Consider the following 15,404-nt stretch of genomic DNA (forward strand, 5'->3'; position numbering starts at 1 on the left):
AGCCTAGTAGTTAAGTTGCTGGCCTAGAAACCAGGAGACTGGGAATTCTAGTCCTGCTTTAGGAATGAAAGCCAGCTGGGTGAATTTGAGCCAATAATTCTCTCTCAGCTCAGCCTGCCTCACAGGGTGGTTTTCGTGGGATAAATAGGAGGAGGCAGGAAGGAGTTTTGCCACATGTTTGCCATCTTGAGTTACTTATAAAGTAATAAAGGCTGGTTCTAAATAATCTAATAGATAAATAAACAAGCTAGCTAATCAGCAGCAAAAAAAATTACCAAAGGAAAAAAGTTTACATTTAGCAGTGCTTAAAACAAGTTTTAAATGCCTTAGAAAGTAGAATAGCTCTTAAAGGGCCTTGCGGGGATTGGTCACCCTGGATAATTCACAACTAAATGCTGTCTTTGGCAGGGATCTACAGCAATGGAACAACCTCTAAGAAGCAGTTGCCATTTGGATTAGAGCCAGTAAAGGATTCTGGATGAAACATCTCACTGCAAAAGGTAGAGACAGACCCAGGATTTTACAGGGCTATGTTTACAACATACAGAAACTAGCAAGATTTATTGTTCCAGTAGCGTCTTCCTACAAGATGTACTGAAGCAATAGAGTTGGTTATATGCACGTAACATGGCTTTTCATGTTTCCTGATATTATTAATAAAGAGGAATTATGCACAAAGCCTTACCTTGATCTGGTAAGAATATGCCTAATTTTTTCTGCCTTACGATACCTTGCTTCCAATTCTTCAGGAGTGAGGGGGTCGTCAGGATCCATCTCAATGTACCGTTCTGGAATGGCAACCTTGTCTGGCTTTGACAACTGGGGAGAGGTTTTTTTTTTTTTAAAAAAATAATTATTATAAATGTTTACTATACTACATACAGAACATTAAAACATTTGTATGTTCAAATACACAAAAGGAAACAAAAAGTATATATATAGACAGATTTAATACAATAGTAGAGTTGGAAGGGACCTTGGAGGTCTTCTAGACCAATCCCCTGCCTAGGCAGGAAACCCTATACCGTTTCAGACAGATGGCTATCCAACATCTTCTTAAAGACTTCCAGTGTTTCTCTGATGCCATTTCTCTGATGCCTTCTTTTTAATCATAATTAGGGCAATTTTTTAAAGGTAAAGGTTCCCAGTCATATGTGCTAGTCGTTCCCGACTCTAGGGGGCGGTGCTCATCTCCGTTTCAAAGCCGAAGAGCTACAACTGTCCGAAGATGTCTCCGTGGTCATGTGACCGGCATGACTAAAAGTCGAAGGGGCACGGAATGCTATTACCTTCCCACCAAAGGTGATTCCTATTTTTCTACTTGCATTTTTACATGTTTTCAAACTGCTAGGTTGGCAGAAGCTGGGACAAGTAGCGGGAGCTCACTCCGTTACGCAGTGTTAGAGATTTGAACTTCCAAACTGCCGACCTTTCTGATCGACAAGCTCAATGTCTTAGCCACTGAGTCACCACGTCCCTAATTTTTTCAAAGGAATGTACAAACAATACTAGTGAGAAAAATCTCAGGGAAATGCTCAGGTATAGTTGCTATATAATGAGACTTTGAGAATTCAATTTAAGAAGCAATTTCTCTCTTGTTATCAAGATACCTTTTCAGGTTACTTTTTAATCTCCAGGAGTTAGACCTCAGATATACATAACAATTCCAAACCCAAGATGACATATCTAGAATTAGTAAAGCTATTTTATTTGTTAGTTTTTCTTAATCTGACTGTTTATTCTGTTCTTTAATCTTTCAATGAAATAAAATATTCTTCTTTTGGGCCACAAGGTGGCTCTGTAGGTTTTGAAATACATTGTTAAGAGGGAAACACACACACATACAGACACACACACACACACACACACACACACACACACACACAAACTGATGATATTCTATCTGTGGTGATTTCCTTCCTTCGATTTCTAAGATTTTCAGCATTATGCAACATGCAGCATAAAACAAATAATGAAACAAGAAATAATAATCAAAATAATCAGGATTCAGTCTTAAATCTGACTGACTCCTAAAAAATCATGCGATGGTATTATCTCAGAGTAACATTTAAAAACCTCTGTAGTTAAAGGTGTTTCATACTGAAGAAATATTCTTAACTCCCATAATTTCAGGGCAGTAGGAAAATTACAAGCAACTTTTCCTGGAATATTCTAATCGGGCAGGCTGATTCTGGTTGGAGGGCACAATTCTGAATGTACTTTGGAATGAACTCATATGCAGCTTTATAGTTTTTTTTAAATTATACCCAGAAGCCTACTGGCAACCAGTGCAAGGTCTCATGTATAATATGCTGTTAGCATTTAATGCTAATTAGTTGGGCCCCCGAATTTTGTACAAAGTGCAGATTCTGAGTGGTGTTCAAAGTTAGTTTCCAAAAGAGTAATTACAGCTGTCCATCTGGGAAATGAAAAGAGCAAAAGTTACCATAAGTAGATCCTCTTCTTCCTCTCCCCTCCCTCCTCCTTGTAAAGCTACCACACACCAACCAAAGTTGCTCCTGGGAACAGCCTCCACGCTGCATGAGCAGGGGGTTGGACTAGATATTTACTAACCATGTTGCAGTAGCCATGAATCTAAAAAGGATCTCTCAGGAGCGATGCTACTCCTTTGATGGACAACACTTTGATGGACAACACTGCAAAGAACCTTGATGAACAATTTTGATTGGGATCTACTTCAGCCTGTTTCTTCCCATTATTGGAGAAACAAGTGCAACTTTACCATTCTGTAAAATTTGTGACTAATAGCATTTTGTGTTTGTTTGTTTGTTTTAATTTATTTGCTCTATTTTATCAGTCCTTTAATACTGTAGTAAGCATTGGTGCTCACAGCAGAGGAAGGGAGAATCAGGGACGCAAGCAATATCATGGTGTCCAACATAATTTTTGCCTATGACATAATTTTGCCTGTGAGAATGACATGAAAAGGGGCTGAGCTTCAGAGGTGATGCTGCTTGTGTCCTTCTGATGAGAGCTGAGAGATCCTTGTAACTCTGCAGGATGTGTGGGCTAATTCTCTACAGAATTGTGCATTTTCCCTTTGCAGATTCAAACATTTTAGTCACTTTCCTAACATGCCTTTCTTGCTACTAGACACATGCCAAAAAGAAAAGATCCTGTTCATGCCTCAGAAAACAATCCTGCTTTGCTTAATTTAAAAATTTGCTGAAAACTAACATTAAACATTAACATGAAAGAAAACAAATGGAGAGAAAAATAGTATATTAAGCTTGGAAAATAGTGAATTTATTTACAAGTTAAAGAATACAAGGCAATACCAACAATTAGCCTTACCTCTTTGCTAATATCCAACTTATAATCTTCAGGCTCTAGATCTCTCTCTGTTACTGCCACAGGGTTGATTTTTAACCAATTATCTTCCATTTTTGGTTCTGTACAAATTGCTCTTTCCAATAACTGCAAGTCAAATTCTTGCTCCCGCTTCCACTAGTAACAGACAGGAAACAATGACATTTGACCATTGTAAACAATAAATTAGCAAATGTTTATCATTACCTCAAACTTTGAAAAGGTAAAATGAAAACCAAGGGCTACCGTAGTATTTATTCCTGGATTTTCACTTGATGGGCTACCCCAATGAAGTCTGGTACTTTTCCAACCAGCAGAGATTAATGTAATGTCAGATCAAAGTTGACAGCAGATTCCAGATTCTAACTTTACATGTTAGGAGTCAGAGATAACTAGATTTATCTATAATCGTTTGAACCAGGAACAAAAATGTATTTCCTGGGGAAAGCTCTTCACAAGTGTGATATACAAAAGAAAATACAGTAGGACTTTTGCCTATGAGACACACACAACCTACAGTTGGATCAGATGTAGTGCCAAGATCTCCAAAAGTTATTGTCATGTAATTCTTTAAGTGAATGAAACAGAAAGTAATTATGTTAACTACATTTAACTGTAGTTAAGCAAACAAATGAATTTTTGAGATTTCCAAGTGGAGAAAACAGCAGGAGCAAGAGCACTTAGACTTATATACAGCTCATAGTGCTTTACAGCTCTCTCTGAGCAGTTACAGAGTTAGCATACTGGCCCAACAATCCAGGTCCTCATTTAACAGTTACAGAAGGATGGAAGGCTGAGTCAACCTCAAGCCCATCAGGATCGAACTCCAGGCTGTGGGCAGAGTTAGCCTGCAGTACTGCAGTCTAACCGCTGTGCTACCTGGGCTCTTCAGCTGGCAATCTAATGTATGTCTAAACAGCAGAGGCACAGCTAAGGCAGGCATTGGCAGCCAGGTGGTCTGCCAGGGCCAGTAGAGCTTTGAACAACTAAAAGCCTTCAGGATCACTCATGTGTGCTTCCAAAAGCAACTCCATGCAAAGAAACTTGCAAGAACTGGAGGGAACCTGTGGGAAACTTGTAAGTTGAGCACCAGGAGCAGAGCAAGAAATATCAAGCTGACAATCTCATGCAGAGCCTACTTTAAAGACACTGGGTTTGCTTAAATTTCCATTTACTGTTTGGATTATATAAAACAATTAAAAGTTACAGAGGTCTTCAAGCAGCAGAGGACCTTAGCTGTTCCTTTTACCTGGGGCAAGATTAAAATAAAAACTGGAGAAACAATTATAAGGATTTAAAAACAATTAAAAGCAAAAATCTGGCCAATAGTTTGAACTACAGAAGTTTAAAACAGATTAAGGGGACATCTGAATTTGACAGATTGTTTATTATAAAGCACTTTTGAATTAATTAATTAATACATACCTCTATTCCAATAAGGACTGTTTAAATTTCATAAGAGGGGTGTCTTAGTCTTATTAAACAAAGAGAATCATGTGATCATAGAACTAATCATTGTGAAAGATCATGTGACCATAGAACTAAGATAGGCCGAACAGATCTAAAGAGTTAAGAACATAGAGAAGAAGAAAAGAAAGCTTCTTTTTACTTTTTTTCCCTGGAACACACAGTATATATCATAGGGGGAGTGGGGTGTCTTGACATGTTCACAATTTTTTTGGAACGTAAGGACATTGGAAGCTACATATTCTTACCCTAAGAACAAAATAGCCTACCTAAATTCCTGAAAATTGTGGAACAAACCAAAAAGTGGCAAAGAAGTGCTGTGGAATCCCCTTTTAAGAATCTGTTTTAAATTGGTATAAATGTGTATCATACCAAATACAAGTACAAAGGAAGCACTGAAATGCTACACCTGTTTCTAAGGGTGGATTGGTTTGTTCACATGATGACGTCTTACCAATCACAGTAAAAGCAATCTCACCACTGTGTCAGTCATGGCTAGATGTTATTTTTGCAGGCCAGCAGTAAAAGATGATAGCAGACAAACAAAATCACATCATTAAAAAGAGATCTTTGAAATGAACAGGGCTCTTAAAACACTAAATACATAAAATAATAAAAAGAGAGAATTCATCCTGAGAATTAATAAATTGTGATCAAAAGGAAGAAAAACAATCTAGTTTCCTATAATAGAAGGAAATGAATCAAGAGTCTCCAAACAACAAAATTAGACTCAACTTCCTTGGGCAACAAAACAAAATTAGCTGAAGCTAAGTTCTAATGAAATTGGAATTGGAAAGTTTCCAGTTAAAACTAGGAAGAGCTTTCTTGCAAAGACTCATTTAAAAAGGACTAATTAAATAACTGCTGGTTGTAGAAAGCCTGTAACTCATGCAAGCCAAACATCTCAGAACTGTTGTTATTCTATTAAACAACTTGCAAAAATTATGGAGCCCATCAACATTTCAAACCAGTATTATGGTTTGCATTTTTACTTCAGATATGATGCGGTTTAGAAAACTATCTACTAAAATCAAATAATATAGATCACTGCCTTTTATGTTTCTTACTATTTACAAGCACTTCCATGTTAATCTAGGGATATTTTTTACCTTTTTCAAGAGAGGTAGAACTTTAGCACAATGTAAACTTGCTTTCAGAATCACTGAATACTTTAAAAATATGATAGAAATAATGTTCAGAACTACTATAAATAATATACATTAAATGTATTAATTACTTCCACCTTTTTATCAGAGTAGCCTAACTTTCAGGTGTCCTTAAAGCCGTCCTCCAACTAAGATATGCTAACTGTACAACACTCATACAGCAATAAAATATTTCATTTATTTACAAGTATTCCAGGGGTATCTTTGACTATAATATAAACGAAAGCCTGAATGAAATATGAGGGATTGGCGACATATAAATGTGCACGTCATAAATATATTTTCCCATTCAGCTGCATTATTCAATCCATAGGCCACAGAAAATATGCCCTATGAGGCTGGATGTCTGGACACTGTATTGTTCAAACAAGGCTTTTATCACAAGAATTTCTGAAAGAGGCATGTTTCAGAATCCTTATAAAACAACAAATAGGCTCCTTTTGTTCCAAAGAAAAAGAAAGTATAATCTTGTAAAGGTCTGCATGCAGTAGTAAGTGCATAGTAGTTTTTGGGATTGCAGCCTTTTATAATTGGATCATTTATCTTCTCATTCAGTAGCATATTATTTATATCTACCAATATGTATGGGTGTAGATGTGTGTATTTGTGTGTTATGTAAGGGTATGGGCAAATATAGACTTTCTTTTGAGAGCAGGCAACAGATTTTTCATTTTTAATGTGGGCAGTGTGCTCACAGTAGAAAAATGAAAATAAAGGTTATCTTATCTTACTCGGATGTTCTGTCCCACCTGCCATAAAGGGTGTAGCAGTCAAACTGCATGAATACTCCTATTTCAGTGATCACATTAAAATGTGTTACTGCATAAAGTGTTTATTTGCACAATAGAAGACCGGATCCCAGACCTCAGCTCTCAACCTTTGGGTTCAACATTGTATCTTGAATACCCATGGACAGAATTTCACTCAGGATTTCTCCACTGGATGAAAAAGGGGGAATTTATTTTGACTGTTTCCTCCTTTCTTCTGTAGCTCACATAAATCTCAGATAGGGTAGTGAGATTTTATTCTAGAACAGAGCAGAAAACACATGAGACCCAGTGGTGGTTACCTTCTCCCATTTACTCCAGGCAACAACTTTGTAGAACCAGTCTTAGGTATTTTTTGGGGGGGAAATATTATTCATGCACAAGCTCTTGATTTTTCACTCAAAACACACCTACATTTGTTTTTGTTAGGAATAGGAGGATCTAGTTAATTTGAAGGTAACTGCACAAATAAAAATTGCAGACTTTAAAAATGGAGGGATTTCTATGAGAAAAGTTCAATCATTTTCACAATTAAAGCACACCCTGTAACCAAACGCGTACTCAATATTCAAGCCAGGCCTGATTGCATCCGTAAATGTAATATTAGTCTATATGTTGTACTAGAAGAAATACATGAATTCAGTATTAGGAAGCATTTTTATTGTTGTTATACGGAGTCCTTTACATCAAAATCAAATGACAATCCAAGTATTCTGCTCAATACTACATTTAAAAATTGATCTTTTAAAAAAATATCAGTGCACTGTATTAAAAGTAGATTTACACATACAATTTATGTAACATTACAAACTGTGCAATCTAATTACATATTTCATTTTTACCATTTTGGTTGCTAACGTTATTGTAGTGCTGTAAATTGTGCTTTCAAACATTACGTTTTGTGCACTGGAGCCCTTTGGGTACATGATTTGTTTCTTCCTGGGCTGTGCTATTTTTTTTTTTTTTAATGTTTACAGCAAAAATGAAGACCAACATGGTATGAAAATATGCTACATTGTTTCAATTGTTAAAATATTATGAAATGTTTGCATTAGAAATTATTACAAATTTGAGAGCCATGTTTTTTTAAAAAAAATCAGGTTCAAATTCTGCTAGTTAAATATGTGATATGGCAGGGCTTTATTTTTTCGTTATGTTTTAACACTATTTTTAAAAAATATATAACTGCAAAGGTAAATATCTGAATGCACCGGTTTCTTTTAAGTGTTTACATAATTACTTATTACATTAATGGCTCACGAATGCCTTATAAATTAATGCAACCAAACAGCTATTTAAAATGGGAACACAAAGGTGAAAAGTCAATAACCACCAACAAAATTAGAAATTGAACAAAAAGGATACTAAAATGCAATTAAGCCTGGCAGAAATTGAGTTTAGTTAGAAAAAGTTTTAAATAATTAGAAACTTTTTTAAAAAAAAAACATTATGTAGTATGAATGACTTTAAAAGCAAGAGATCTTGTGCAATGAATTAGGCAGGTGATGGAGCATAAATAGTTCTAGTGTGCCAAAACAAAAAGACAAAACAGTGATTGCATAAACCCTCAGTTTTGAAACCCTAAATAAGAAAAAGTCCTATGGCACTTTGAAAACTAAATTTCACAGATCATGACGTATCTTACAAACAGAGAGGGAAAAGAATAACATTATTTGCTTTCTTTTAAAAAAGGATGAGACCAGTAGGTTTCTCCCCTGTTCAAAATGTTGGATTTTTAAGTAGGCTATGAAAGAATGGGAGCTAGTATCGGGGTTAAGGAGCTAGACTAGAATTGAGCAGATTCAGATTCTAGCCTACCCTTATAGGCATTTTATTTATTTATTATTAAATTTTTATATTGCCTATCCCCCCTATAAGGGGGGGAGAGGTTTGGAAGTCGTTAAAATGACTATTTGACATTTCCTCTTGGGAAATGGCTACTGTACATTCCCTATTGGATCCCTATTGGGCAGACTATGTCTACCACAGGGGTCCAACCTTGGCAACTATAAGACTTGTGGACTTCAACTCCTAGAAAACTCCCAGCCAATTCTAGGAGTTGAAGTCCACAGGTCTTAAAAGTTGCAAGAGGTTTACAACATTCAATGAAAAGGTTTTCATCTGCTGGTGGTTTGATTTAGGCTGATTATGTATCAATAAAAAGTGAGAGACATTGAAACTCTGTTGCTTGTGATATAACATTCAGAGTTCGTTCTTACTTAAAACAGGGAATGGAAATATCTTACAAGCAAGAACCAAGGATGTAAAATGACTTTCCTACTACCAAAAGGAAAGGTTTTCTTTGAAGATGGGGCACAATAGACTATGAGATTATCATGGATAATATTCCTAATATCATGGCAACATACAATGTGAGCCATTATTTATCCATATAACTATATCAAAAGGGCAGAAGATATGCCAACTGCACTCTCACAGACTCATTCAATTCCTTAAAGAAATATGTTCAGAAGAGTTGTTTATTAGTGCCAAACTAACCTTCATTTTGTATGTGTGTGTATGCATGCATGCGTGCCCATACACAGAATTAGATGTGTTCTGACAGGGCACTATTGGAATGCTCAGATCCTGATTTCTTTCTGTCATGCATCTTTTATGTAAAATAATCAAAATCTGATATACTGGATACATTCTTATACTTAATCATTGAATACATTCTCATTATTTTGTTGTGTTTAAGTACAATGACAATAAAGATTATACTTATACTTATTTAGCTTGATTCCTAGATGATTATGTATTTAATGGATCCGACTTTACACCCCCCCCCCCCAAAAAAAGCTTATGATAATAAATCTGCAAGTTTTTTGTTGCTTTTGCAGCAACAGCCTAACATACGGTAAGCTATCTCCAATTGTTTTCATAATCCTAAAAAACATGATCTATTACATTTTAAACTTCTAGGGCTATCTTAAAAAGTAAAATTTACATTTTTGAAGTAATGTTTCATTTATGGTTATAAATGGATTGCTTTATTTCACTTTTAAATTGACTTTATTTTCCGTAGCTCCAAATTGTAAAACAATGGAGACGTGCTGTCATTGGTACAAGAAACCAATCTCACTGAATTTATTTGAGATCATTTTTTTTTATTTAGAAAAACATCTTGGTAACCTAATCCTAAATTTTGCTATCCAAAATGTTATAACTGAGTGAAACGGACACCTTTGTTCACTGTGTCTGTCACTGACAGTGGCCATTTCTAAGACCAACAATTGAATTTATTTGGCAATTTAAAAAAGCAGCCCCAGTAATTTTAAATTGATTTGTCTCTTCTGAATAAATAGATCATGTCTATGGATTACAGCTATTACTTGTAAATGAATTATGTTAGTATTGATGGAATATTCTTTTTTATAAATATTTTTATTGTGTATGTAAAATATCAATGATTGTAGTGGGAATGATTATTTGCTTAATTGACAAATGAATAATTGTCAAGTTTATATTTAACTTGGAATTATTTTTCCTGATTGAATGGAGAGACTTTCTAGAATATTGTTTACACCTTAGGCATAAATGATCAATAGCAATCATATGAAATCATTAGATTGGTTCCTATGTTTAATATTAATATATCAGATTTCTGAAAACCTAAAACAATAACCTATGAAGTCCTTACTTAACATTACCATAGATACTATATTTTTTAATTGTGCTAATATTGTCTACTGGGCTCATTCATTTACGGTGCAATCAGAAAAAAAGTATTCTACTTTCATAACCTTGTAAGAAAAAAATGATTAAACCAACTTATTATCTACATTGAAATATATATATATATATATATATATATATATATATATATATATATATATATATATATATATATATATATATATATATATATATATATATATATATATATATATATATATTCTTTCTCGCTGTACTTTTCTTATGGCAATCTATTTCCTACCTCCTATGTTAAATTGTCAATATTTATAGCCAGAAGCCATTTTCTGTTATGCGCGCCTTACCTACTGAAATACCACCATTATATAATTAAATAATACAAGGTGACATGCACTCTCAAATAAAAGTGCTTACTAGAGAAGCTAAAGATCGTTTTGTTTTATCTAGTCCTGTTAAGGCATGTCTAACATACTGAGCCTATGTCTGCAGAACCAGGCTGAATGAATGGTCGTGATGAAACCGAATGTCTTTCTCCTTGACCAAGAGTTCTTTTGCGTTCACGAACTATTGCCTTTTGATGTCGCTTCATTCTTTCTAATTGTTCTTCAGCACTCATTTTTCCTCTTTGGGGATCTCCAGAGTATAAACGTTCCAAGGCACTCTTTGGTCTCTCCTTGAAAATGACACAGAACATGTTTTTAATGACAATTTAAAAAAAAAAAGTTTTAGTATAACTCCAAACTACTTACTTTTTAATTAACTTACTATGGACAATATTGACCTACAACTATGTTAGTTTAAGAGGCTGAAGATGACAGAACTATAATTTCGCTGTTTTCTTTCAATGCCAACTATCCAAAAAACTAAAAAGTATGTAAACTTTACAAACTTTTGTTTGGAAAGAGTATGGTTTGGAAAAATATCTGATTAAATTTCTAGGAGGAAGCAAATAACAGAAAAATGGACTATAATTTTCTTCAAGACAATGGATATACTTTGGATGATGTGCAAGTACCTAATTTTCAGGAGAACATGTAATATAATTAAGAATTATATTACAGAAATTGTAACAACTAAACTATCCTAAAGTGAGATCTATATCCACAAACTTATCTTGAACTGTAAATAAACCCAGATTTAAGGTGCTTCCAGACAGATGGTTACTACGTAGAACTACAATTCCAAATGATAATAGATAGAAATTCTGTCTTTCCCTCCTTAATTTTTCTAATAAAAAGGGAAGAAGCAATGGGAAAATATGGGGAAACTTCAAATGGGAAGCAACAGTGTCTAGATCCCCAGCCCTATAAACATCTGTAAATGTTTTAGGCCAACAACCTTAAAGCACTCATCATCTGAATGACCCTTATAGGTGAATAATGTTAAACTCCAAAGGATTATCAAATGCTAAAGCAAAATGACACTACTAAAGTGTTGTTCAAAAAAATGGCATCCTAATTAAATATATTTTACCTTGGAAGCATCCCTTCGAAGTGTTGAATATGATGAAACTGTTGATGACTGATGGAGTCTAGAAGTTGAACCAGATAATCCTTTAAAAAAGGCGAAAAATCTCTACTTAGAAAAAAAGTCCAGTTGGTATTTGTTAAATCTACATTTTGTGATAACTTTGTTAAAATAATCAGTACAGATGTGAAGAGTCTTTAAAGCCAAAAGTTGGAGACGGGATGTGGACATTTTTGTTGCTGCATTTTCTTCCTTCCTTCCATAATACACTATGTCCTACAATTGAGACATCTAAATGTCTTACTCAATTCTTCATTGAACTATATTCATTAAGAGTTTAATAGGAATCACTATTCCTATGAGAGTTCTTTGCTTCCTAAATGCTGTAATCTGAATTTCATAGTTTAATGTTTCAGGAGCAGGATTTATGCATATATTTATTTATAATTTATTTATAAATTATATATATATATATATATATATATATATATATATATAATTGATTCTTAAACCTTGCCATTTTAAAGTTGTCTGGAATTTCAACTCAGCCATGTATCAAATGGTATTATTATTTGGAAATGCAAAACCATAATAAACATGACTTTCTAAAATACAGAAATATCAGTCTCTTGACTCACCTCTGGTAGGTAATGTTTGGTATCTATTGTCAGTACCACGAAAACCAATGGAAGGTTGGCTCAGATCACCGCCTATTGTTACCAATTCAGGTTCGCTCACATATGAGCGGAGTTCTACCTACATGGATAAATATAAAATTAAACTAGATTGCAACATTTTTCATATACTGCCTCCCTTCAACTACAGCATATTGGAAGACCGTACTAGGACTACGGTAAGATTTGAACTATACTGTATAAATATATTATTCAACTTGGTATGGAATGCTTACCCTGTAATCCCCATTTATGTATTGTCCAAGTTCGCGGTCTCGTTTTCTTTCATCAGATTGACGTTTGAGACCACGCACTGATGTGTGCCTTATTACTGTAGCTTCTTTAGGCAGAGGTGGAACAGCTGGTGGGTTATCATCAGTGCTATACAGCTGTGGGAGAGGAGGTCTTGGTGGTGCTTCATCTTCCTGATATTGGGGAAAAAAGGAAAAAGAAAGAAACATGTTCATTGCTCCATGTGGAAAATAAACCAATTCTCCTGCTCAAATCACAGCAAATAATGTATATGAATTTAATACCATATTCCCCCAAGAGTTTTTTTCCCCTGGAAATTTCTCAGTAACAAGTCATTTATAAGCAGATTAACTCAAAGCTTTAATTGTAATCAAGAACATTATAAACAAACCTACATGTTATTTATCTGATTATCAATGTTCATTATCCCATGTACTACACACAAGGAAATCCAATACTATTCTCAGTGCACTTTATCCCATTAACTACAAGAGGGTGGAATAATGACTCTTACAACCTTTGGTTTCAATTTCACTGATGACTGGATTGGAGGTTCAACTTTTTTCACTTGTAGGGAGGGAGAAAACATTCTGGGCTGTGTATAAGGCTGAGGAAAAAGTCTGACTTCCAATGAGGACTTGATAGGACTAGTTGGTGGACTTTGCTGAGTAGAAAGTTTGCTGTCTGTTGACATGAAGGTAGATGATGATGAAGGCACTAGAGGCTTTGAAAATGAAGGCACTATTTTTCTTTCTGGAAAAATACACATTACATTCAGATGTAACTCAGAAAAATGAATAACCCTTATCTCCATAATAAACAGAATGAAAGTAAAACTAGTGTTTGGGAAACCATCTTAAGATTTATTGAATTGTGTTTTTAGAAATACACAAGTACATACATTTTAGGACACCATTTCTGAAAACAAAAGGCATCAGTAAATTATCATGTGAGAGTGTTAATGATAAAATACCAGAAACCTCATCAGGGAAAGGTAGCTTAGCTTTTATGTTGGAAACATTATGAATTGCAAAAAATGTGCCAAGTTCTTCCTTCTGTGATTTAGATATCATTAGCCTAACATATAAGATGGAAACACACATATATTGATTTTATAATATTTTGGTAACACATTAAGCTTTCTTACCTGGATTCTTGATAGATTCAATGATGACTTTATAGTTGGATTTATTTGTACTTAGGCCAGATGTAACATCTTCAATTCTCCACAAATCTTTTTGCATTTGAGTTTTCTCCTAATGAAAAAGTGGGGGAAGGAGAACCAAACCAATATTGCTTATACAAATAGAAATCGAGGACATTTTCTTTGCTAGAAAATAGCACACAATATAAAAATTCTTACATTGTTCAGCATTCTAACAAAAAAAATGTACATATACAGTAATTTGTATAATTTGCCTCTGAAAAGGTACAGAGAAGTGAAATGAATGAGAAGTCTGTCATGCTTGCTGGATTGAGGTTCTTTATTGGTTGCTTAAAAGGAGAAAACAATACAGCTGTTTACAGGGTAAAATCCCCAAGAATATATCATAACATATTTTAAAATATAAAATAAGCCACCAAATTATAAAATCAAACAGTAGTCAACATAAACATCACTAAAAACTCCCCAGATGAGGTGCCACCAGCAGATAACAATTTATTTGATAGCAATAAATTAATATAATATACATTGGAAAAGGAGACCACTCATATTTCTAAGAAAATTTCCTTGGCAAATTAAAGATGTCTAGTCATCCCAGAAAAAGGGTCTTATTTGTTATTTTGTCATAGCACTGAGAAACTGGCCAACAAGTGGGACATCAGATGCTTCTAAAGATTTGGTATATTTACATGTACATATAGTTCTGGCATACTGTGATATAATATGCACGTGAAGCTTTTGTTTTCCTCTAGAGAAAAAAAGGCTCTATTTCTCATCAAAATTAGATCTCCCAGTGAGATGAGATTTGACTAAAGCTTCAAACTATTTAGGGAACTGCAAAGTGCAAAAATTGAGAACTAGCCTCACCTGAGAAAAACATGATTTATTCATCTGTTCTTGCAGACTTTGTTTCAGCTGGTTCACATCTTTTTCCAATTTCAGATATTCATTCCAAGCATTTTCCATTTCCTATTGACAAAGACAACAAACTCACTTTGCATTTTCATAAGCAATAAAAAGCTATGAAGCTGCTGGTTAATGAATCTATTTAAGCAAGTACTTTATGCAAGTGTAAACACAATTAAAAGTACTTTAGGCTACACGCACACAGTTCTTATGTATATGTAAAATTGGACAATATAAAAAAATGGCATATAACATAAATGCATACCTTTCATTTCCTTTTGTTTCCTTTTGTTTCAACATCTACATCAGGGGTGTCAAACTTGATTTCATTCTGGACCGCATCAGGGTTGTATTTGACTTTAGGGGACCGGCGGGAGCATGGCAAGGGGGGGGCATGGCCAGATTGATGTCACTCATGTTGGGGGCGCCTGTGGCAGCCTGAGCGCCCTGCTAATGAAAACGGGCTCCCAAGCTCCGTTTTCTGCTGCGACAGCCTCCTGCAACCCTCTGACAGTGAAAACGAAGCTTGGAAGGGCCCCACGCAGCCCTCCCA

General features: G+C 34.7%; 1 protein-coding gene across 10 annotated transcripts in view; it reads right to left on the reverse strand.

The window, feature by feature from the left end:
• The window catches only part of PLEKHA7 (pleckstrin homology domain containing A7), a 137,399-nt gene that overhangs the window by 11,949 nt on the left and 110,046 nt on the right, over positions 1–15,404 (reverse strand). For 8 of the 10 annotated variants that reach the window (XM_081937678.1, XM_081937679.1, XM_081937676.1 and 5 more), the window contains 9 exons: positions 14,813–14,914; positions 13,928–14,036; positions 13,295–13,533; positions 12,765–12,953; positions 12,493–12,610; positions 11,861–11,940; positions 10,860–11,060; positions 3,316–3,468; positions 686–819 (listed from right to left, as the gene is read on the reverse strand). In XM_081937678.1, coding sequence (XP_081793804.1) covers positions 686–819; positions 3,316–3,468; positions 10,860–11,060; positions 11,861–11,940; positions 12,493–12,610; positions 12,765–12,953; positions 13,295–13,533; positions 13,928–14,036; positions 14,813–14,914 — 1,325 coding nt within the window. Of the gene's footprint in view, positions 1–685; positions 820–3,315; positions 3,469–10,801; positions 11,061–11,860; positions 11,941–12,492; positions 12,611–12,764; positions 12,954–13,294; positions 13,534–13,927; positions 14,037–14,812; positions 14,915–15,404 lie in introns of those variants that run through there. The other 2 variants (XM_081937674.1, XM_081937672.1) reach the window with 2 other exon arrangements.

The sequence above is a fragment of the Natrix helvetica genome (genome assembly GCF_964273705.1).
Source record: "Natrix helvetica genome assembly, chromosome: 1".
Lineage (NCBI taxonomy): Eukaryota > Metazoa > Chordata > Lepidosauria > Squamata > Natricidae > Natrix > Natrix helvetica.